This window comes from Sturnus vulgaris, chromosome 12 (assembly GCF_052056855.1).
Source record: "Sturnus vulgaris isolate bStuVul1 chromosome 12, bStuVul1.hap1, whole genome shotgun sequence".
NCBI lineage: Eukaryota > Metazoa > Chordata > Aves > Passeriformes > Sturnidae > Sturnus > Sturnus vulgaris.
This window is the reverse complement of record NC_142254.1, coordinates 14,724,309-14,746,837: the sequence shown is the minus strand read 5'-3', so window position 1 is coordinate 14,746,837 and position 22,529 is coordinate 14,724,309. Positions and strand designations below refer to the sequence as shown.

The 22,529-nt window shown below is 55.6% G+C and overlaps 4 protein-coding genes and 1 pseudogene across 5 annotated transcripts; all 5 read right to left on the bottom strand.

Annotated features, from left to right (window-relative positions):
- Window positions 1-220: 220 nt before the first annotated feature.
- On the bottom strand, window positions 221-2,379 carry LOC148222396 (uncharacterized). Its single transcript, XM_088171989.1, has 6 exons — window positions 2,173-2,379; window positions 1,763-1,814; window positions 1,381-1,568; window positions 956-1,114; window positions 748-867; window positions 221-426 (listed from the first exon to the last, which is right to left on the bottom strand). Exons 1-6 carry the CDS (start codon window positions 2,317-2,319, stop codon window positions 313-315), a joined length of 780 nt encoding a protein of 259 aa, XP_088028115.1. The 5' UTR covers window positions 2,320-2,379; the 3' UTR covers window positions 221-312.
- Window positions 2,380-4,026: 1,647 nt separating this feature from the next.
- Window positions 4,027-6,259, bottom strand: LOC148222395 (uncharacterized). Its single transcript, XM_088171986.1, has 6 exons — window positions 5,991-6,259; window positions 5,581-5,632; window positions 5,188-5,375; window positions 4,762-4,920; window positions 4,554-4,673; window positions 4,027-4,226 (listed from the first exon to the last, which is right to left on the bottom strand). Exons 1-6 carry the CDS (start codon window positions 6,135-6,137, stop codon window positions 4,113-4,115), a joined length of 780 nt encoding a protein of 259 aa, XP_088028112.1. The 5' UTR covers window positions 6,138-6,259; the 3' UTR covers window positions 4,027-4,112.
- Window positions 6,260-7,826: 1,567 nt separating this feature from the next.
- On the bottom strand, window positions 7,827-10,164 carry LOC148222394 (uncharacterized). The gene is made up of 6 exons (XM_088171987.1): window positions 9,786-10,164; window positions 9,376-9,427; window positions 8,983-9,170; window positions 8,558-8,716; window positions 8,350-8,469; window positions 7,827-8,044 (listed from the first exon to the last, which is right to left on the bottom strand). The coding sequence occupies exons 1-6, from the start codon at window positions 9,930-9,932 to the stop codon at window positions 7,931-7,933; spliced, it is 780 nt and encodes a 259-aa protein (XP_088028113.1). The 5' UTR covers window positions 9,933-10,164; the 3' UTR covers window positions 7,827-7,930.
- Window positions 10,165-11,626: 1,462 nt separating this feature from the next.
- LOC106855818 (uncharacterized) lies at window positions 11,627-14,911 on the bottom strand (annotated as a pseudogene). Its single transcript, XR_015806322.1, has 6 exons — window positions 13,889-14,911; window positions 13,481-13,532; window positions 13,088-13,275; window positions 12,623-12,781; window positions 12,145-12,264; window positions 11,627-11,837 (listed from the first exon to the last, which is right to left on the bottom strand). The product of XR_015806322.1 is annotated as an uncharacterized LOC106855818 (transcript).
- Window positions 14,912-14,993: 82 nt separating this feature from the next.
- On the bottom strand, window positions 14,994-20,466 carry LOC106855769 (uncharacterized). The gene is made up of 6 exons (XM_088171977.1): window positions 17,040-20,466; window positions 16,615-16,666; window positions 16,264-16,451; window positions 15,806-15,964; window positions 15,592-15,711; window positions 14,994-15,256 (listed from the first exon to the last, which is right to left on the bottom strand). Exons 1-6 carry the CDS (start codon window positions 17,184-17,186, stop codon window positions 15,143-15,145), a joined length of 780 nt encoding a protein of 259 aa, XP_088028103.1. The 5' UTR covers window positions 17,187-20,466; the 3' UTR covers window positions 14,994-15,142.
- Window positions 20,467-22,529: the final 2,063 nt, after the last annotated feature.

Genomic DNA, 22,529 nt, shown 5'->3' with positions numbered 1-22,529 from the left:
CAGGGGCTCAAAGATCTCTCTCCTCTGAGGAGAAGGGCCCTGCTCCAGCTTCTCCAGTGCCTCCTGCAGGGGAGGTCTCCAGAGAACAGTCACAGTGCCATGGGACACTCATGGGGATGCCAGTGACAGCTGGAAGTGACAGCGGGCAACACCCATCGCCAGTGGAGGAGAGAGATATCTGGGAAGGGCCATCCCATGAGCTGGCCATGCACAACAGAGATGGGGGTCTCAGCAGAAGTTTATTGAGGATGTGGGAAACGTGGCAGCAGTGTCAGAGGTACTTGTTGGCTGCCAAGATCCTGCAGTGGTGTCTCACCAGGGTATGACCTTCCCTTCCCAGTCCAGGAAGGTGCCGGTGTCCTTCTCAGAGAGGGAGGAGAGGACCTTCAGGATCCCTTGCACGCTGTCATCCACTGTCACAGGGGGCTGTGGGGTAAAGGGAGAGATGCAGCCCATGCCTGAGGCCCTGGCCCTGCCGAGGCTAGGGGCAGGAGGCACTGCATGACAAAGGGGAAATCTGAAAACCCTGGACACCCAGGACAGAGGAGCCATGCAGGCAACCGAGGAGATGGAGATGCCCGGCAGCCAGCACCCAACAGCCAGCACCCAGGACCTAATACAGGGGTTGCTGCCCCAGCAGCGATTGGGCCGGCAGAGAAGCCATGGGCTGGGGCTCAGGATAGCACCTCCCACCCATGGAAAATCAGCACAGGAGCTCTGATGGATCCGCCCCCATGGAATTCTTACTGGCAGTCCAGGAGCTCTGCCCAGGTCAGTTTGCACCCAGCCGGGGTGGAGAGCGATGCAGAGGATGCCGTGCTCCTTGTACGCCAGGGACTGGCACTTGCTCAGCATGTTCAGAGCAGCCTGTGGGGAGACAGGGACGGGATGGTGGTGGGAGAGGAAGGAGAACCCGTGGCTGGGCAGGGCAGGGAAAGCAAAGCTGTGACAGCACCTTGCTGCAGCGATATGACAGTGCTTGAATTCTTTCCCAAGTCAATACAGAACCCATGGAGCCACCAGTGCTGGATATGTTGATGATGGCAGCCTTGCTGCAGCTCAGCCCTGATCCTGGATTCCCCTGGGCAGCCTTCTTCAGCAAGGGCAGGAATGCCTGTGAGGAGACAGAGAGGACAGGAGCTCATATGAACATGGCACAGGCCAGGGGAGAAGCTCATTTCAATCTGGAAAACAGTGACACCAGCACTGGGGCATCCTCTCTCCCCTTCCCTGCCAGGCTCCAGTTTCTGAGCTCCAGCCCATGGCTCTGTGAGCTTCTCATCAACTGAGGGCCCATTGGTCACTAGAGTGGAGGCAGGACCCCCTCCCACCAGCCCTTCATGCTCGCCCAGCACAGTACAAAGTGCCTGTGGGTCTCACCTGGCCCATCAGCAGGGGCCCAATGGTGTTGGTTGTGTAAACCTCGCTCATGTCTTCCAGGGTCTCGGTATCAAGTGTATTCGCTTTCAGAATTGCAGCATTGTTGATGAGGAGGTTCAGCCCAGAGCCCCCCAGGTGCTCCCCAACCTTGGCTGCAGCTGCCTTGATGCTGGAGGGATTGGCGACTTCTGCAGAGGAGGTCAGAGCCTGTGTCCCCATGGTGGAGTCCCCTCTGTTCCCCCAGAGGTGGCAGTGCCCGATGGCCCTGCAGGCACCAGTCCGTTGGCACAGCTCCCTCCCAGCACGGGGCTCCCAGGGTGTGCCCAGCCTGGGCACTCGCCAGAGGAACTGGGGCAAAGGATCCCCAGCTCGGGGCACCTACCGAGCGGGATGATGATGATGTTGGGGTGCTTGGAGGCCAAATTCTGTAACTCCTGAAAGAGAGGGCACTGTGTAGGCATGGGGAAGCTGGAGGGGCTGTGCAGAGGCTCAGCCTTTCCCAGGTAAGGCCTGCATTGCTCTGGCTCCATCCCTGCACTACCATGGACCCCGCACTATGCTCCAGCTGCCCTGAACCCAATGGATGGGGAGGACTCCATGACCAGGCACCACAGTTCCCTCCACACATCCCATGCACAGCTGTTCTCATGTTGTCTCAGCCCTCCTGCCCTGTGCCTCATGTGCCTGACTGAATGTCCAGACACTTGCCAGAGCCCTCCCTGTTCCAATCTCCCCCTGGCACTGAGTCCTGCAATCCCCCAGCACAGCCACTGCCTCCCAGCCCAGACTCACCTGCGCTCTCTGTCCAGTGGGGTCCCGGCAGCCTGCAAAGATCCACTGTGGTGGTTTTGGCATCCTCAGGAAATGCTGGACAAGTCCCAGGCCAATGCCTCGGTTGGCCCCAGTCACCAGAACAGAGCGGACACAGAGCTCTGCCATTCTGCTGGTCCTCCTCTGCTCCAGCTCTCACTGTTTGTTCTGCTCCTAATATTTCCTTATAGCATTTTTCACAAAACACCCCACCCACTCAGGGCTTAAACCAACCCATTGATTCAGGAGGAGCAACTGATCCTGGCCTTCAAAGTCCAGGACAAAGATCCTGGCTGAGAGCCAGTCCTTGTTTCCAAAGGTCAAAACCCCTTGGTGGTTTCAGACAAATTCTGCTGTCCTCGGTTGCTACCATAAGCCAGAAGAGGATGATGAGGGTGAGGAGGGAAGGAGGAGCACGTGGAAGGGATGCGGGAACCTCCGTGGCTCGCATGGGCTTGACACCTTCACTAGAAGGGCTTTCAGCATCAGACACACACAACACTGGCAACAGGCTGACCTCATGCCCATGCCCCATTCCCCTGAGCCAGGACATTCCTCACATGGCCACCAGCAGACACTTTCTGCCTTGATCTTGCCTCCTCCAAGCCAATGCCCATTCCCTGATTGTCAAGTGCAACAGAGCTCCTGTGGACGGAAGCCATCCCAGTGGATGCAGTCTCCTGGCAGAAGCATGGGCACCTGCACGGCCAGCACATCATCAGCTGCTGACCTTGCACTCCAGCAAGACACAAACTGCAGGCTTGCCACATCTTCATGCAGCATCTGTGTCCTTGCAGCAGGAATTTCTGCCACTCATGGAGCCAAGGGAGGGAGGGTCTGAGCTGCAGCAGGGCCACTGTCATCAACATCTCCAGCAAACTGGGCTCCCTTGGGCTGTGCCTCAGGGTGCCAGAGGCCCCCATGTACCCGTACCGGGCCAGCAAGGTGAGGCGCCAGGGGAGGTGCTGGAGATGCTGTCCCAGGCACGGTGCCCGAGGAGGGGAGGGAGCCCATGGATCATCCCCTGCCCCAGCCACCCACTCCCTTCCTGGTTCTGCCAGGCAGAAGCACAGAGACCAGGAGAGTAGCAGCCAGGACTCAGCCTTTCCAGCAGGTCATGCTGATGCTTTGTCCCAGGATTGAGTCCCTTTTACCACCACCACGGAGATTTTCTGTCTGGGAAATATCTCCTCTCCTGCCCACCCTGAGGCCCCACACCCTGCATTGTGCTGGCAGGGCTGTGCCTCTTCCAGGCTGCCCAGGGAATGGGTATGAGGTGCTTGGCTGCAGAGTTTCAAGAAGACAAAGGTCTGCAGAAGCGACTTCTCTCCCCTTCCCCAACCAACAAGTGTTGCCTGTGGTCCCCCTGTACTCTGTAGCCCCATCTCTGTAAAATCTGGCAGCTGATGCCTCTCTGCTCTGTCTCCACACTCAATGTCAAACCACCCGCCAAGGCCAGGGGCAGGATCCCTGTGCTCTGCCCGACCACTGTGTGTCCATCTGTCCCACCTGTGACCAGGCATCCCCCAGCTGAGGGGAGAGGGCATCCGGTCTCTGTGCCCCCACAGCCCCTCAGGCAGCTCAGTCTGGGCAAGGGAAAGCCAGTCGTGCAGGGGCTCAAAGATCTCTCTCCTCTGAGGAGAAGGGCCCTGCTCCAGCTTCTCCAGTGCCTCCTGCAGGGGAGGTCTCCAGAGAACAGTCACAGTGCCATGGGACACTCATGGGGATGCCAGTGACAGCTGGAAGTGACAGCGGGCAACACCCATCGCCAGTGGAGGAGAGAGATATCTGGGAAGGGCCATCCCATGAGCTGGCCATGCAAAACAGAGATGGGGGTCTCAGCAGAAGTTTATTGAAGATATGGGAAATGTGGGAGAAGTGCCAAAGGTGCATCTTGCCTGACGAGATCTTGAAGTGGTGTCTCACCAGGGTATGACCTTCCCTTCCCAGTCCAGGAAGGTGCCGGTGTCCTTCTCAGAGAGAGAGGAGAGGACCTTCAGCATCCCTTGCACGCTGTCATCCACTGTCTGGGGAGGCTGTGGGGTAGAAGGAGAGATGTAGCGCATGCCTGAAGCCCTGGCCCAGCCGTGGCCGAGAGAAAGAAGAATTCCAAGGTAAAGGGGAAATCTGAAAACCCTGGACACCCAGGACAGAGGGGCGAAGCAGGGAACCGAAGAGAGGGAGATGCCTGGCAACCAGCACGCAGAAGCCAGCACCCAGGACCAGGACCTAATAGAGGGGTAGCTGCCCCAGCAGTGATTGGGCCGGCAGAGAAGCCATGGGCTGGGGCTCAGGACAGCAACTCCCACCCATGGAAAATCAGCACAGGAGCTCTGATGGACCCGCCCCCATGGAATTCCTACCGGGTGTCCGGCAGCGGCGCCCAAATCAGTTTGCACCCAGCCGGGGTGGAGAGCGATGCAGAGGATGCCGTGCTCCTTGTACGCCAGGGACTGGCACTTGCTCAGCATGTTCAGAGCAGCCTGTGGGGAGACAGGGACGGGATGGTGGTGGGAGAGGAAGGAGAACCCGTGGCTGGGCAGGGCAGGGGAAGCAAAACTGTGACAGCACCTTGCTGCAGCGGTAGGAGGGGGCTTGTATTATGTCAAAACCAAATATGGAAGTGATGGAGCCACCAATGCTGGATATGTTGATGATGGCAGCCTTGCTGCAGCTCAGCCCTGAGCCTGTATTCCCCTGGGCAGCCTTCTTCAGCAAGGGCAGGAATGCCTGTGAAGAGACAGAGGGGATAGGAGGATATACGAACATGGCAGAGGGCAGGGGAGAAGCTACCTCCATAGCGGGCAACATTGAAATCCAGAACTGGGGCATCTTCTCTCCTCATCCCTGCCAGGCTCCAGTTCCTGAGCTCCAGCCCATGGCTCTGTGAGCTTCTCATCAACTGAGGGCCCATTGGTCACTAGAGTGGAGGCAGGACCCCCTCCCACCTGCCCTTCATGCTCCCCCAGCACAGCCCAACTTGGGTGAGGGTCTCACCTGGCCCATCAACAGGGGCCCAATGGTGTTGGTTGTGTAAACCTCGCTCATGTCTTCCAGGGTCTCGGTATCAAGTCTGTTCGACTTTACCACACCAGCATTGTTGATGAGGAGGTTCAGCCCAGAGCCCCCCAGGTGCTCCCCAACCTTGGCTGCAGCTGCCTTGATGCTGGAGGGATCAGCGACTTCTGCAGAGGCAACACAGGGGAGGTCAGAGCCTGTGTCCCCATGGTGGAGTCCCCTCTGTTCCCCCAGAGGTGGCAGTGCCCGATGGCCCTGCAGGCACCAGTCCGTTGGCACAGCTCCCTCCCAGCACGGGGCTCCCAGGGTGTGCCCAGCCTGGGCACTCGCCAGAGGAACTGGGGCAAAGGATCCCCAGCTCGGGGCACCTACCGAGCGGGATGATGATGATGTTGGGGTGCTTGGAGGCCAAATTCTGTAACTCCTGAAAGAGAGGGCACTGTGTAGGCATGGGGAAGCTGGAGGGGCTGTGCAGAGGCTCAGCCTTTCCCAGGTAAGGCCTGCATTGCTCTGGCTCCATCCCTGCACTACCATGGACCCCGCACTATGCTCCAGCTGCCCTGAACCCAATGGATGGGGAGGACTCCATGACCAGGCACCACAGTTCCCTCCACACATCCCATGCACAGCTGTTCTCATGTTGTCTCAGCCCTCCTGCCCTGTGCCTCATGTGCCTGACTGAATGTCCAGACACTTGCCAGAGCCCTCCCTGTTCCAATCTCCCCCTGGCACTGAGTCCTGCAATCCCCCAGCACAGCCACTGCCTCCCAGCCCAGACTCACCTGCGCTCTCTGTCCAGTGGGGTCCCGGCAGCCTGCAAAGATCCACTGTGGTGGTTTTGGCATCCTCAGGAAATGCTGGACAAGTCCCAGGCCAATGCCTCGGTTGGCCCCAGTCACCAGAACGGAGCGGACACAGAGCTCTGCCATGCTGCTGGTCCTCCTCTGCTCCAGCTCTCACTGTTTGCTCTGCTCCCTAATATTTCCTTATAGCATTTTTCACAAAACACCCCACCCACTCAGGGCTTAAACCAACCCATTGATTCAGGAGGAGCAACTGATCCTGGCCTTCAAAGTCCAGGACAAAGATCCTGGCTGGGAGCCAGTCCTTATTTCCAGAGGGCAAAAACCCCTTGGTGGTTCCAGGCAAATTCTGCTGTCCTCGGGTGCTGCCATAAGTCAGAAGAGGATGATGTGGGTGAGGAGGGAAGGAGGAGCACGTGGAAGGGATGTGGGAACCTCCTTGCCTCACGTGGGCTTGACACCTTCACTAGAAGGGCTTTCAGCATCAGACACACACAACACTGGCAACAGGCTGACCTCATGCCCATGCCCCATTCCCCTGAGCCAGGACATTCCTCACATGGCCACCAGCAGACACTTTCTGCCTTGATCTTGCCTCCTCCAAGCCAATGCCCATTCCCTGATTGTCAAGTGCAACAGAGCTCCTGTGGACAGAAGCCATCCCAGTGGATCCAGTCTCCTGGCAGAAGCATGGGCACCTGCACGGCCAGCACATCACCAGCTGCTGACCTTGCACTCCAGCAAGACACAAACTGCAGGCTTGCCACATCTTCATGCAGCATCTGTGTCCTTGCAGCAGGAATTTCTGCCACTCATGGAACCAAGGGAGGGAGGGTCTGAGCTGCAGCAGGGCCACTGTCATCAACATCTCCAGCAAACTGGGCTCCCTTGGGCTGTGCCTCAGGGTGCCAGAGGCCCCCATGTACCCGTACCGGGCCAGCAAGGTGAGGCGCCAGGGGAGGTGCTGGAGATGCTGTCCCAGGCACGGTGCCCGAGGAGGGGAGGGAGCCCATGGATCATCCCCTGCCCCAGCCACCCACTCCCTTCCTGGTTCTGCCAGGCAGAAGCACAGAGACCAGGAGAGTAGCAACCAGGACTCAGCCTTTCCAGCAGGTCATGCTGATGCTTTGTCCCAGGATTGAGTCCCTTTTACCACCACCACGGAGATTTACTATCTGGGAAATATCTCCTCTCCTGTCCACCCTGAAGCCCCACACCCTGCATTGTGCTGGCAGGGCTGTGCCTCTTCCAGGCTGCCCAGGGAATGGGTATGAGGTGCTTGGCTGCAGAGTTTCAAGAAGGAAAGGTCCTGGGAAGCAACTTCTCTCCCCTTCCCCAACCCACATGTGTTGCCTGTGGTCCCCCTGTACTCTGTAGCCCCATCTCTGTAAACTCTGGCAGCTGATGCCTCTCTGCTCTGTCTCCACACTCAATGTCAAACCACCCGCCAAGGCCAGGGGCAGGATCCCTGTGCTCTGCCCGACCACTGTGTGTCCATCTGTCCCACCTGTGACCAGGCATCCCCCAGCTGAGGGGAGAGGGCATCCGGTCTCTGTGCCCCCCAGCCCCTCAGGCAGCTCAGTCTGGGCAAGGGAAAGCCAGTCGTGTAGGGGCTCAAAGATCTCTCTCCTCTGAGGAGAAGGGCCCTGCTCCAGCTTCTCCAGTGCCTCCTGCAGGGGAGGTCTCCAGAGAACAGTCACAATGCCATAGGACACTCATGGGGATGCCAGTGACAGCTGGAAGTGACAGCGGGCAACACCCATCGCCAGTGGAGGAGAGAGATATCTGGGAATGGCCATCCCATGAGCTGGCCATGCACAACAGAGATGGGGGTCTCAGCAGAAGTTTATTGAAGATATGGGAAACGTGGCAGCAGTGTCAGAGGTACTTGTTGGCTGCCAAGATCCTGCAGTGGTGTCTCACCAGGGTATGACCTTCCCTTCCCAGTCCAGGAATGTGCCGGTGTCCTTCTCAGAGAGGGAGGAGAGGACCTTCAGGATCCCTTGCACGCTGTCATCCACTGTCACAGGGGGCTGTGGGGTAGAGGGAGAGATGCAGCCCATGCCTGAGGCCCTGCTCCAGCCATGGCTGAGAGAAAGAAGCATTCCAAGGGAAAGGGGAAATCTGAAAACCTTCGACACCCAGGACAGAGGGGCCAAGCAGGGAACCGAGGAGATGGAGATACCCAGCGCCCAGCACCAGCAACAGGACAGGGGGAGCTGCCCCAGCAGTGATTGGGCCGGCAGAGAAGCCATGGGCTGGGGCTCAGGACAGCAACTCCCACCCATGGAAAATCAGCACAGGAGCTCTGATGGACCCGCCCCCATGGAATTCCTACCGGCAGTCCAGGAGTTCTGCCCATGTCGGTTTGCACCCAGCCGGGGTGGAGAGCGATGCAGAGGATGCCGTGCTCCTTGTACGCCAGGGACTGGCACTTGCTCAGCATGTTCAGAGCAGCCTGTGGGGAGACAGGGACGGGATGGTGGTGGGAGAGGAAGGAGAACCCGTGGCTGGGCAGGGCAGGGGAAGCAAAACTGTGACAGCACCTTGCTGCAGCGGTATGACGGTGCTTGAAGTATTTCCCAAGTATACAAGGATGCAATGGAGCCACCACTGCTGGATATGTTGACAATGGCAGCCTTGCTGCAGCTCAGCCCTGATCCTGGATTCCCCTGGGCAGCCTTCTTCAGCAAGGGCAGGAATGCCTGTGAGGAGACAGAGGGGACAGCAGCTCATATGAACATGGCACAGGCCAGGGGAGAAGCTCATTTCAATCTGGAAAACAGTGACACCAGCACTGGGGCATCTTCTCTCCTCATCCCTGCCAGGCTCCAGTTCCTGAGCTCCAGCCCATGGCTCTATGAGCTTCTCATCAACTGAGGGCCCATTGGTCACTAGAGTGGAGGCAGGACCCCCTCCCACCTGCCCTTCATGCTCCCCCAGGACAGCCCAACTTGGGTGAGGGTCTCACCTGGCCCATCAGCATGGGTCCAATGGTGTTGGTGGTGAAAACCTCACTCATGTCTTCCAGGGTCTCGGTATCAAGTGTATTCGCTTTCAGAATTGCAGCATTGTTGATGAGGAGGTTCAGCCCAGAGCCCCCCAGGTGCTCCCCAACCTTGGCTGCAGCTGCCTTGATGCTGGAGGGATCAGCGACTTCTGCAGAGGCAACACAGGGGAGGTCAGAGCCTGTGTCCCCATGGTGGAGTCCCCTCTGTTCCCCCAGAGGTGGCAGTGCCCGATGGCCCTGCAGGCACCAGTCCGTTGGCACAGCTCCCTCCCAGCACGGGGCTCCCAGGGTGTGCCCAGCCTGGGCACTCGCCAGAGGAACTGGGGCAAAGGATCCCCAGCTCGGGGCACCTACCGAGCGGGATGATGATGATGTTGGGGTGCTTGGAGGCCAAATTCTGTAACTCCTGAAAGAGAGGGCACTGTGTAGGCATGGGGAAGCTGGAGGGGCTGTGCAGAGGCTCAGCCTTTCCCAGGTAAGGCCTGCATTGCTCTGGCTCCATCCCTGCACTACCATGGACCCCGCACTATGCTCCAGCTGCCCTGAACCCAATGGATGGGGAGGACTCCATGACCAGGCACCACAGTTCCCTCCACACATCCCATGCACAGCTGTTCTCATGTTGTCTCAGCCCTCCTGCCCTGTGCCTCATGTGCCTGACTGAATGTCCAGACACTTGCCAGAGCCCTCCCTGTTCCAATCTCCCCCTGGCACTGAGTCCTGCAATCCCCCAGCACAGCCACTGCCTCCCAGCCCAGACTCACCTGCGCTCTCTGTCCAGTGGGGTCCCGGCAGCCTGCAAAGATCCACTGTGGTGGTTTTGGCATCCTCAGGAAATGCTGGACAAGTCCCAGGCCAATGCCTCGGTTGGCCCCAGTCACCAGAACGGAGCGGACACAGAGCTCTGCCATGCTGCTGGTCCTCCTCTGCTCCAGCTCTCACTGTTTGCTCTGCTCCCTAATATTTCCTTATAGCATTTTTCACAAAACACCCCACCCACTCAGGGCTTAAACCAACCCATTGATTCAGGAGGAGCAACTGATCCTGGCCTTCAAAGTCCAGGACAAAGATCCTGGCTGGGAGCCAGTCCTTATTTCCAGAGGGCAAAAACCCCTTGGTGGTTCCAGGCAAATTCTGCTGTCCTCGGGTGCTGCCATAAGTCAGAAGAGGATGATGTGGGTGAGGAGGGAAGGAGGAGCACGTGGAAGGGATGTGGGAACCTCCTTGCCTCACGTGGGCTTGACACCTTCACTAGAAGGGCTTTCAGCATCAGACACACACAACACTGGCAACAGGCTGACCTCATGCCCATGCCCCATTCCCCTGAGCCAGGACATTCCTCACATGGCCACCAGCAGACACTTTCTGCCTTGATCTTGCCTCCTCCAAGCCAATGCCCATTCCCTGATTGTCAAGTGCAACAGAGCTCCTGTGGACAGAAGCCATCCCAGTGGATGCAGTCTCCTGGCAGAAGCATGGGCACCTGCACGGCCAGCACATCACCAGCTGCTGACCTTGCACTCCAGCAAGACACAAACTGCAGGCTTGCCACATCTTCATGCAGCATCTGTGTCCTTGCAGCAGGAATTTCTGCCACTCATGGAACCAAGGGAGGGAGGGTCTGAGCTGCAGCAGGGCCACTGTCATCAACATCTCCAGCAAACTGGGCTCCCTTGGGCTGTGCCTCAGGGTGCCAGAGGCCCCCATGTACCCGTACCGGGCCAGCAAGGTGAGGCGCCAGGGGAGGTGCTGGAGATGCTGTCCCAGGCACGGTGCCCGAGGAGGGGAGGGAGCCCATGGATCATCCCCTGCCCCAGCCACCCACTCCCTTCCTGGTTCTGCCAGGCAGAAGCACAGAGACCAGGAGAGTAGCAACCAGGACTCAGCCTTTCCAGCAGGTCATGCTGATGCTTTGTCCCAGGATTGAGTCCCTTTTACCACCACCACGGAGATTTACTATCTGGGAAATATCTCCTCTCCTGTCCACCCTGAAGCCCCACACCCTGCATTGTGCTGGCAGGGCTGTGCCTCTTCCAGGCTGCCCAGGGAATGGGTATGAGGTGCTTGGCTGCAGAGTTTCAAGAAGGAAAGGTCCTGGGAAGCAACTTCTCTCCCCTTCCCCAACCCACATGTGTTGCCTGTGGTCCCCCTGTACTCTGTAGCCCCATCTCTGTAAACTCTGGCAGCTGATGCCTCTCTGCTCTGTCTCCACACTCAATGTCAAACCACCCGCCAAGGCCAGGGGCAGGATCCCTGTGCTCTGCCCGACCACTGTGTGTCCATCTGTCCCACCTGTGACCAGGCATCCCCCAGCTGAGGGGAGAGGGCATCCGGTCCCTGTGCCCCCACAGCCCCTCAGGCAGCTCAGTCTGGGCAAGGGAAAGCCAGTCGTGTAGGGGCTCAAAGATCTCTCTCCTCTGAGGAGAAGGGCCCTGCTCCAGCTTCTCCAGTGCCTCCTGCAGGGGAGGTCTCCAGAGAGCAGTCACAGTGCCATGGGACACTCATGGGGATGCCAGTGACAGCTGGCAATGAGAATGGGCACCACCTCCCTAGTGGAGGAGTGGGATATCTGGGAAGGGCCATCCCATGAGCTGGCAATTAACAATAGAGCTGGTGTCTCAGCAGAAGTTTATTGAAGATATGGGAAATGTGGCAGCAGTGTCAGAGGTACTTGTTGGCTGCCAAGATCCTGCAGTGGTGTCTCACCAGGGTATGACCTTCCCTTCCCAGTCCAGGAAGGTGCCGGTGTCCTTCTCAGAGAGGGAGGAAAGGACCTTCAGCATCCCTTGCACGCTGTCATCCACTGTCACAGGGGGCTGTGGGGTAGAGGGAGAGATGCAGCCCATGCCTGAGACGCTGGATCAGCCGTGGCTGTGGGCAGGAAGCACTCCAGGGCAAAGGGGAAATCTGAAAACCCTGGACACCCAGGACAGAGGGGCCGAGCAGGGAACCGAGGAGATGGAGATGCCCGGCAGCCAGCACCCAGCACCTAATACAGTGGTAGCTGCCCCAGCAGCGATTGGGCCGACGGAGAAGCCATGGGCTGGGGCTCAGGACAGCAACACCCACCCATGGAAAATCAGCACAGGAGCTCTGATGGACCCGCCCCCATGGAAATCTTACCACGTGTCCGGCACCACTTCCCATGTCGGTTTGCACCCAGCCGGGGTGGAGAGCGATGCAGAGGATGCCGTGCTCCTTGTACGCCAGGGACTGGCACTTGCTCAGCATGTTCAGAGCAGCCTGTGGGGAGACAGGGACGGGATGGTGGTGGGATGAGAAGGCAGGGCTGCCAGGGGACAAGCACAGACCCTACAGCTGGGGCAGGGATAGGACAGAGGGGGCCACTTCTTGGGGTGCATGATGCTCCTTCACTACCCCTGTGTGGATGCTCAGCGTAGTGGAAGCCCCATCAGATTATGCCCCGCTGAGGTAGGGCCCACCGGCAGGCACATAACCGTGCTGTGACGGATACCCAGGGATTGAGAGGAGCTCAGTCACAGCGTAGAGAGGGGCACAGACTGAGGGGGAGGTTGGAAGGCAGTGTGATCATTCATAGGGGAAAATGCTTGGGCTCACCACTAGCAAACTCTGGCATTACCTTGCTGCAGCGGTATGAGACAACGTGTCCCAACTCCCATACATACAGAACCTCGATGGAGCCACCAATGCTGGACATGTTCACAATGGCAGCCTTGCTGCAGCTCAGCCCTGAGCCTGGGCTCTCCTGGGCAGCCTTCTTCAGCAAGGGCAGGAATGCCTGTGAGAAGACAGAGGGGACAGGAGCATACACGGACATGGCACAGGGCAGGGGAGAAGCTACTTCCAATCTGGTCAACAGTGACACCAGCCGTGGGGCATCCTGTCTCTTCTTCCCTGCCAGGCTCCAGTTCTTGAGCTCCAGCCCCTGCTTCTGCGATCTTCTCATCAACTGAGACCCCATCGGAGCACCAGAACAGGGACAGGAGTCCCTCCCACTGGCCCTCCACACCCTCTACAATGTCCAGCTTGAGGACGTAATGAAGGAATCTAACTGGAGCTATATGTTGTAGTGCTCGGGACTCACCTGGCCCATCAACATGGGCCCAATCGTGTTCGTGGTGTAAACCTCGCTCATACTCTCCAGTGTCTCATTATCAAGGGATTTTGGCCTTGCAATTCCAGCGTTGTTGATGAGGAGGTTCAGCCCAGAGCCCCTCAGGTGCTCCCCAACCTTGGCTGCAGCTGCCTTGATGCTGGAGGGATCAGCGACTTCTGCAGAGGCAACACAGGGGAGGTCAGAGCCTGTATCCCCATGGTGGAGTCCCCTCTGTTCCCCCAGAGGTGGCAGTGCCCGATGGCCCTGCAGGCACCAGTCCGTTGGCACAGCTCCCTCCCAGCACGGGGCTCCCAGGGTGTGCCCAGCCTGGGCACTCGCCAGAGGAACTGGGGCAAAGGATCCCCAGCTCGGGGCACCTACCGAGCGGGATGATGATGATGTTGGGGTGCTTGGAGGCCAAATTCTGTAACTCCTGAAAGAGAGGGCACTGTGTAGGCATGGGGAGGCTGGAGGGGCTGCAGAGGCTCAGCCTTTCCCAGGTAAGGCCTGCATTGCTCTGGCTCCATCCCTGCACTACCATGGACCCCGCACTATGCTCCAGCTGCCCTGAACCCAATGGATGGGGAGGACTCCATGACCAGGCACCACAGTTCCCATCACACATCCCATGCACAGCTGTTCTCATGTTGTCTCAGCCCTCCTGCCCTGTGCCTCATGTGCCTGACTGAATGTCCAGACACTTGCCAGAGCCCTCCCTGTTCCAATCCCCCCCTGGCACTGAGTCCTGCAATCCCCCAGCACAGCCACTGCCTCCCAGCCCAGACTCACCTACGCTCTCTGTCCAGTGGGGTCCCGGCAGCCTGCAAAGATCCACTGTGGTGGTTTTGGCATCCTCAGGAAATGCTGGACAAGTCCCAGGCCAATGCCTCGGTTGGCCCCAGTCACCAGAACGGAGCGGACACAGAGCTCTGCCATGCTGCTGGTCCTCCTCTGCTCCAGCTCTCACTGTTTGCTCTGCTCCCTAATACTTCCTTATAGCATTTTCCACAAAAGACCCCACCCACTCAGGGCTTAAACCAACCCATTGATTCAGGAGGAGCAACTGATCCTGGCCTTCAAAGTCCAGGACAAAGATCCTGGCTGGGAGCCAGTCCTTGTTTCCAGAGGGCAAAAACCCCTTGGTGGTTCCAGGCAAATTCTGCTGTCCTCGGGTGCTGCCATAAGTCAGAAGAGGATGATGTGGGTGAGGAGGGAAGGAGGAGCATGTGGAAGGGATGTGGGAACCTCCTTGCCTCACGTGGGCTTGACACCTTCACTAGAAGGGCTTTCAGCATCAGACACACACAACACTGGCAACAGGCTGACCTCATGCCCATGCCCCATTCCCCTGAGCCAGGACATTCCTCACATGGCCACCAGCAGACACTTTCTGCCTTGATCTTGCCTCCTCCAAGCCAATGCCCATTCCCTGATTGTCAAGTGCAACAGAGCTCCTGTGGACAGAAGCCATCCCAGTGGATCCAGTCTCCTGGCAGAAGCATGGGCACCTGCACGGCCAGCACATCACCAGCTGCTGACCTTGCACTCCAGCAAGACACAAACTGCAGGCTTGCCACATCTTCATGCAGCATCTGTGTCCTTGCAGCAGGAATTTCTGCCACTCATGGAGCCAAGGGAGGGAGGGTCTGAGCTGCAGCAGGGCCACTGTCATCAACATCTCCAGCAAACTGGGCTCCCTTGGGCTGTGCCTCAGGGTGCCAGAGGCCCCCATGTACCCGTACCGGGCCAGCAAGGTGAGGCGCCAGGGGAGGTGCTGGAGATGCTGTCCCAGGCACGGTGCCCGAGGAGGGGAGGGAGCCCATGGATCATCCCCTGCCCCAGCCACCCACTCCCTGCCTGGTTCTGCCAGGGAGAGGCACCACCAATTCCCAGTGGAGGAGTGCGATATCTGGGAAGGGCCTTCCCATGAGCTCCCAATGCACAAAAGAGCTGGGGGTCTCAGCTGGACTTTATTGAGGATGGGGGGGACATGGGAGTCGTGCTAAAGGTACTTGTTGGCTGCCACGATCTTGAAGTGGTGGTTCACCAGGGTATGACCTTCCCTTCCCAGTCCAGGAAGGCGCCGGTGTCCTTCTCAGAGAGGGAGGAGAGGACCTTCAGCATCCCTTGCACGCTGTCATCCACTGTCACAGGGGGCTGTGGGGCAGATCGAGGTAGACATGCCATGCCTTAGTCCCTGGTCTAGCCAAGGCTAGGGGCAGGAGGCACTCCAGGGCAATGGGGAAATCTGAAAACCCTGGACACCCAGGACAGAGGGGCCGAGCAGGGAACCGAGGAGATGGAGATGCCCGGCAGCCAGCACCCAACAGCCAGCACCTAACAGCCAGCACCCAGGACCTAATACAGGGGGAGCTGCCCCAGCAGTGATTGGGCAGGCAGAAAAACCGTGGGCTGGGTCTCAGGATAGCACCTCCCACCCATGGAAAATCAGCACAGGAGCTCTGATGGACCCGCCCCCATGGAATTCCTACCGGGTGTCCGGCAGCGGCGCCCAAATCAGTTTGCACCCAGCCGGGGTGGAGAGCGATGCAGAGGATGCCGTGCTCCTTGTACGCCAGGGACTGGCACTTGCTCAGCATGTTCAGAGCAGCCTGTGGGGAGACAGGGACGGGATGGTGGTGGGAGGGGAAGGGGGGCTTTATGGGGAATTACGGCTAGGCAGGGGAAACAAAGGTGTGATAGTACCTTGCTGCAGCGGTATGAGGTGACTTGCATCATTTCCCAACCGAAAATGGAAGTGATGGAGCCACCAATGCTGGATATGTTGATGATGGCAGCCTTGCTGCAGCTCAGCCCTGAGCCTGGGCTCCCCTGCGCAGCCTTCTTCAGCAAGGGCAGGAATGCCTATGAGGAGGCAGATGAACAGGAACACACACGGACATGGCACAGCTCCTTCCACAGTGGGGTACACTGACACCAGCACTGGGACATCCTCCCTCCTCTTCCCTGTGCCCCATCCTGCTGGGCTCCGGCTCCTGAGCTCCAGCCTTTGGCCTTGAGCTTCTTATCTACTGACAGCTCACCAGGGCACCTGAGCTGTGACAGGAGCCCCTCTCACTAGCCCTCCACACCGTCTACCACATCCAGCTTGAGGACATGGGAAGGGATTCTTCTGGAGCTATTCTGTAGTGCTGGGGTCTCACCTGGCCCATCAGTAAGGGTCCAGTAGTGTTGGTGGTGTAAGTGTCAGTCATGTCCTCCAATGTTTCAGCATCAAGCATCTTAGACTTGACCATTCCAGCGTTGTTGATGAGAAGGTTCAGCCCAGAGTCCCCCAGGTGCTCCCCAACCTTGGCTGCAGCCACCTTGATGCTGGCAGGGTTGGCAACTTCTGCAGGGCCAACACACTGGAGCTCAGTGACCCTGTTGTGGTTTGAAGTCCCCTGTGTCCCCCCAAGAACATGCTCCCCACGGCTGCCTCCAGTGTGGAGCTTCCTGGGCTGTGATGAGCGCCCAAGCATTCACCAGAGGAACTAGCGTGAGAGGGAACCTACCGAGAGCGATGATGACCAGGTTGGGATGTTTGGCAGCCAAATTCTGTAGCTCCTGCAAGAGGGGTCATGACATTGGCACCAAGAGGCTGGAACAGCTGTGCCAAGGCTCACCCAGCAAAGCCAACCTTAGCCTGTGTTCCTCCACCTCCATCCCTGCACCACCAAGTGCCTGGCACCCTGCTCCAGCTGCCCTGATCCTGATGTAGGGGGAACAGTCCACAGCTCCTGCACACACCACGTATCCCTGTCCCCCCCCCACATCCCATGCACAGATGCTCCCACAGTGTATCAGCCCAGCTGACCTGCGCCGCGGGTGCTCAGCTGAAGCTCCAGCCCCTTGCAAACACCATCCCTGTTCCAATCTCCCCCTGGCACTGAGTCCTGCAATCCCCCAGCACAGCCACTGCCTCCCAGCCCAGTCTCACCTGCGCTCGCTGTCCAGTGGGGTCCCGACAGGTTGCAAAGATCCACTGTGGTGGTTTTGGCATCCTCAGGAAATGCTGGACAAACCCCAGGCCAAGGCCCCGGTTGGCCCCAGTCACCAGAACAGAGCAGACACAGAGCTCTGCCATGCTGCTTCTTCTCTCTCAACTCCAGCTCTCACTGTTTACCCAGTTCTCTAATGTTTCCTTAGAGTGAGTCCCACCTCACTCACTCATGGCTCGCACCAGTGCTGGCTTCTCTCCAGGAGGAGCAACTGCTCCACCTCTTTGAGCTCCAGGACATAGATCCTGGCTGAGGACCAATCCTCGTTACCTACAGGCAAAAATCACTTGGCTTTTCTAGGAAAATTATGCATTCCTTGGGTAACCTGATGCCATAAGGCAGGTGAGGCTGTTGTGGGTGAAAAGGGAGGGAGCAGAATGTGGGTTGATGTGGAAAGCTCCACGGCTCAGGTGGGCTTGACACCTTTACAAGCATCCTGTGGGCTTGATGGTCTTTGCACACTGTACCAGGCTGTGCCTCAGGTGGCCCTGAGCAAATGTTCTCTACCTTGGTCCTGCCTCTTCTTCTTCATTGTGGAGCAAAAGACCTGTGGAGTGGGAGAGCAAACCCAGCGTGGTCTCCTGGCTGAAGGGTGGGGACCTGCATGGCTGGCACAGCACCACGCTGCAGGTCATGCACCCCATCCCTTGGGATGCAGTCTGAAGTTGAGCTGTCTCTTTGTTCAGAGCCACAGAAGATTCAGGCACCTGGGACATTAACCTGCAAAGGAAATGCTCTGCTCAAGGCCTATTTTCCACCTTGCCTGTTGCCATGAGGCACTGACTGTTCTGTGCTACTGCAAGAGGAGCCCAGTGCTGTTTGGTACCTCAGGTGATGCATAACAGGTTTGCAAGGCTGGATCAGCCATGTACATCATGTGTTCCTGCCCCATTGTAAGTGAAGACACATCCCCAGAAACCTCTTGCCAATCCCTTGTTTTCCTACATTGGGTCCCAGAGCCATTGCACAGGCTTCTGGGCAGCAATGGAGACAATACTGCTCTCATATTGCCTTCTGTCCCAGGATATTTTGACAGCAGCATTAAGCAGAACAGCTTCCTCCCAGCGGCAATGGCAGGTGTTTCTCCATGCTCCAGCAGCAGCTGATTCCCTCCTGCCCACTCCAGCCTGTTTTCTGGGGGTCAGCTGGCAGACACTGTGAGATAAGCAGGTCCTTCCCTGCTCTGACCTGAGACCACCTGAACAGAGTACTCTCCCCAAACCCATTTGGGAAGATGCACACTGGCAGCTTCTATGGTGAGCCAGTCCCATATCTTCTCTCTGTCAAGTCTGAGCCTCTCCTTAAGTTCCATGCAATTAATTTTTTCCCACTTTGTTTCCTGACATTAAATGGACCTCTGTCTACTTTTTGAATTTTCCACACTGGGTTGAGACATTTCTTTCCCCTTGTGAATTCCTACCACTTACCAGCAGTAAAAGCTTTGGGCCTATTAGCTTCTGTCTCAGACTGATCTCTCACTGAGGATCTCCCAGATGGCTGGACTGGCATTCAGGCTCCATAGATCATTTCAATATTTCCTTTTCAATGACCACAGACCTGAACTATACTTGCCAACAGATGTACCAGAGCTCAAATCCTCCAAATAGACTTCCATGGTTTTCTTCCTCTAGGTGGAGGGTAATGCAATCACCTGCAGCCTGTTTGAAAACTCCACAGTGCCTCAGAAGCAGATAGCATCAGAAAACAAATAATTAACATTTTAAGTCTCCTATTTTTGCTGTGTCACCACATTTGTGTAGCCTTCCACTGTTTTGAAGCTGTAACTTTAAAATGTTGACTTTGCTCTGGGGCCCCACATTGCATTATTGATTATTAGATTTTAAACAAGCACTGCTTCACCGGGAGTTTAAGTCCAGCCTGGCACAAAGAGGCAGAGTGGAAAGAAAACAGTCTCACTGCCTTGCAGCCCAGCCTCATCACAATGGCTGTCCCAAAGCTGCTGTTCCCTAAGCTGCTGGCCCCAAGCCTCTGGAAAAGATCTTGGAAAGATCCCCTCCTAAGAGGGGATTCAGATGCTTCCTTTGCTCTGAAATGTTCTTGCATGGTCTAAATCTTAAGCTGAGCATTAAAGTCCTCAGAATCATAGAATCATTTAGGTTGGGAAAGGCCTCTAAAATCATCAATTTCAATAATTAAGATACCAATGCCAATTCCACCACTAAACCATGTCCCCAAGTGCCACAACCATGCATTTTTTAAACACTTCTGGGATAGTGACACCACCACTTTTCTGGCTAGCCTGTGTACCAGTGCTCTAGAGTATTTTCTGTGAAGAATTTTTTCCTAATAACCAATTGAAACGTCCCTTGGCAGAACCTGAGGCTGTTTCCTCTCCTCCTTGGGAACAGAGCCCAACCTCACCTGGCTACACCCCCCTTGTCAGGGAGTTGTAGAGAGTGATAATGGTCCCCTGAGTCTCCTTTTCTCCAGGTTAAGCTCTCATCAGCTCCCTCATCAGCTCTTTATCAGACTTATGCTGCAGACCTTCCCCAGCTCCATTGCTCTTCCCTGGACACACTCCAGCAACTCAATGTATTTCTTGCTGTGAGTGGCCCAAAACTGACCACAGGATTCAAGGTGCAGCCTCAAACACCAAGCTCAGGGGCACTGCAGCTCCTCTCCCACAATCTCCCAGGGCTGCTGCACATTTCACCCATGGATTGTTTACACATCACCACACTGGGAAGATTCAGAGTCTGTTTTCCAAGAGGCAGTCAGAGCTTTTCCACCCTCAGCTTCTGGAGGCTCAAGCGTGTTCTGACACCGAGGTGATTGCACACTGACAGTGCTGTTCACAGAAACATGGAGGAACATGCTTTTCTTTGCCTGCCAGGGGAACAGGGGTGTGGCACAATTCGTTTTAGTGCATTTAATCTACTGTAAATAAGAAACTCACTGCTCTTTATCAGGCTGAATTGCTCCACAATGCATTCAGGTCTGTCATCACCTATCAGTCATTTGCTAAAGAATCCGTAGATAGCGGTAACTGAGCCAGAGGTGGGGTGAGACCAACCCAGCATTGCAACTGAAGCTGGGCAGAGCTCACCCTCCCTGATTCATTTTCTTTTGGGCTGAAGAGGATTAGTGATCTAGTGGGGGTTGGAAATCCATGGCAGGAGGGTTGGAACTACATAATGTGTAAGGTCTTTTCCAACAGAAACCATTCTGTGATTCCATGATATGATTCTATGAGTAGTGATACCCCATTGTGAAAGGAGGCAGGGACTAGGGGTGAGAGCCTGAGCTTACCTGCAGCTCCCAAGTGAAGTTCCCATGGCACCTTTGTCATAGTTTTGCTGTTTTCCAAGCAGACTCATCCAAGTTACACTTGCATTTTATCAGAGCTGGAGAGGGATTTTGGACAAGGGCATAGAGCAATAGAACAAGGGGGAATGACTTCACGCTGACAGGGCTGGGTGAGATTGGGTATTTGGAAGAAATTCTTCCCTGTGAGGGTGGGAAGGCCCTGGCAGAGATTATACAATGTGACTGCCCCAATTCTGGAAGTGTTCAAGGCCAGGTTGATTGGGGTCTGAGCAACCTGGTCTAGTGGAAGGTGGCCCTGCCCATGGCAGGGGTTGGAACAAGATGGTCTTTAAGGTTCCATGTAACCCAAACCATTCTGTGATTCTGTGACTCTGGGGATTTAAAATACTCACCCTGTCCATGCAACCTCCTTTGGGCCACAGTGTTTGGACCTTGTGCCAGCCTGGAGCCTCACACTAGGTTCAGAAACACTTTTTGGGGATATTTCTCTCATTACAACAGCCAAGACACTTCAGCTGCCTGGGTGCAGCAGGGCTGGCAGCACAGGGACAGAACTGCTTTGCCAGGAGCCATGGGGACAGCACAGATCCTCACTGACTTTCTTTTCTCCCATCCTCTAAGGATAAGTGGCTAGGTTATCTTTCATGCTTCAGCCATGAAGAGGAACCTCAGAACCTCCAAGCAAGACGAATTTGCTTTCCCACTATTAGATTTGCTAACAGGGATGGCTGAGAATGGGCTGCCATATGTGGCAGATATGCTCCATCTCAGGAACACTAAGGCACAGGCTAAATGATCAGCTTGTGACTGCCTTGGTTTGACATACATCAAATGATGTTGAAGTGAGAAAAGGAGACACATGTAAGTTTAGGAATAACTTTGTGATAATGCAGATGTTAATTTAGGAATCCAGTTGAAAAGAGTCATTAAGTCTTATTAAGGAAAGACATTTAATCAGGAAAGAGTGAGTATAATCTTTAAATGAAAAAGCATATAAGGGACTATTGAAAATTTACTCCCTGTAAAGTAGCACCATGCTACTCCAAAACTGCCATGCCAGCCTAGATGATGTGACCCATTGCCCACACAGCTGAGCAGAAAAAATGCAGTCTGTGAACAGCAAAAACTCATATTGGTCTGTAAGTAGCTGTGGGCACTGCTTGAGTAAAATGGGCTGCATTGGTATTTTATCAGCAGAAATTAAAACTTACCATAGTTGTTCATTCTGGTTTCAAACCATATTTGTAAAAAGAAAGGGGGAAAAAACCCACTTACCTTTTTTTTTTTTTAATTAAAAAAATTAAAATCCCTCTAACTGCATTTTTTTTCTAAATCCAATGACTTAAAGCAGCACTTATGATGGATTCATCAGCTCTGTGCAAAGGACACGTGCCCACATGTATTTTGTTCTTTACAGTGCACAAACTTTAACCCAATTACAGCATCAATGAGCTGATAACAGGAATTACTAGCTTTGATTTTGAGATAAGTGAACTCAAATACTTCTTTGGATTCTTAGGGAGATCTAGTGGAAAACATCTCTGACCGTGGCAGAGGGGATGGAATTAGATGATCTTTAAAGTTTAATTCAACCCAAAACATTCTAGGATTCTATGATTTATACTCTCAAATGTTCCAAAATTCACCAATATCAGACTTGTGCTTTACCAAGCAGAATGAGTTGCCCAATGTCTGTTGTAGTGACTGGAGCACTTGGATAAGCCTTGGGGCTTTTTTGTTTTATTATTATTTGTTGTTCTTTTTCTTTTTGTTTGCATTTCTCATTTTTACCTGCTCACAATACTTAACTAACAAGGTTTTCAAAGAATGAATAATCTTCTATTTCATTCATGGGGAACAGAGGCAAAAAAGCAAGTCAAGAAATGCCCACGCCTGCTGGAAAGTATTCAGTTACTGATACTTGGAGCTGCCTTTCTTTCACGGTTCACATTCGCATTCAGAACAGCCCTGTGGCTGCACTTTAACTGTTTCTGCACAGCAGATCGCTGTGTCCTGTCTCCAAGGCTTTTTCAAACAAGCACTTTTCGGGAAGAGTTCATCAATGTAATTTGCCTTCAGTATGCAGGATCTGTGTGGCACAAGTGGCCAAACCCTGTGGTTCACCCTGAGTGTTTGTACCC

Excerpts from the sequence above, each read along its gene's own strand:
- LOC148222394 (XM_088171987.1), bottom strand. The coding sequence starts at position 9,932 with ATGGCAGAGCTCTGTGTCCGCTCCGTTCTGGTGACTGGGGCCAACCGA. Across the intron at positions 9,171-9,375 it reads CATCATCATCATCCCGCTCG|AAGTCGCTGATCCCTCCAGC; the intron begins GTAGGTGCCCCG and ends TTGCCTCTGCAG. Across the intron at positions 8,470-8,557 it reads CGTCATACCGCTGCAGCAAG|GCTGCTCTGAACATGCTGAG; the intron begins GTGCTGTCACAG and ends GTCTCCCCACAG.
- LOC148222396 (XM_088171989.1), bottom strand. The coding sequence starts at position 2,319 with ATGGCAGAGCTCTGTGTCCGCTCTGTTCTGGTGACTGGGGCCAACCGA. Across the intron at positions 1,815-2,172 it reads CCACTGGACAGAGAGCGCAG|GAGTTACAGAATTTGGCCTC; the intron begins GTGAGTCTGGGC and ends CCTCTCTTTCAG. Across the intron at positions 427-747 it reads GCAGAGCTCCTGGACTGCCA|CCCCCTGTGACAGTGGATGA; the intron begins GTAAGAATTCCA and ends TTTACCCCACAG.
- LOC106855769 (XM_088171977.1), bottom strand. The coding sequence starts at position 17,186 with ATGGCAGAGCTCTGTGTCTGCTCTGTTCTGGTGACTGGGGCCAACCGG. Across the intron at positions 15,712-15,805 it reads CCTCATACCGCTGCAGCAAG|GCTGCTCTGAACATGCTGAG; the intron begins GTACTATCACAC and ends GTCTCCCCACAG. Across the intron at positions 15,257-15,591 it reads GCGCCGCTGCCGGACACCCG|CCCCCTGTGACAGTGGATGA; the intron begins GTAGGAATTCCA and ends TCTGCCCCACAG.
- LOC148222395 (XM_088171986.1), bottom strand. The coding sequence starts at position 6,137 with ATGGCAGAGCTCTGTGTCCGCTCCGTTCTGGTGACTGGGGCCAACCGA. Across the intron at positions 5,633-5,990 it reads CCACTGGACAGAGAGCGCAG|GAGTTACAGAATTTGGCCTC; the intron begins GTGAGTCTGGGC and ends CCTCTCTTTCAG. Across the intron at positions 5,376-5,580 it reads CATCATCATCATCCCGCTCG|AAGTCGCTGATCCCTCCAGC; the intron begins GTAGGTGCCCCG and ends TTGCCTCTGCAG.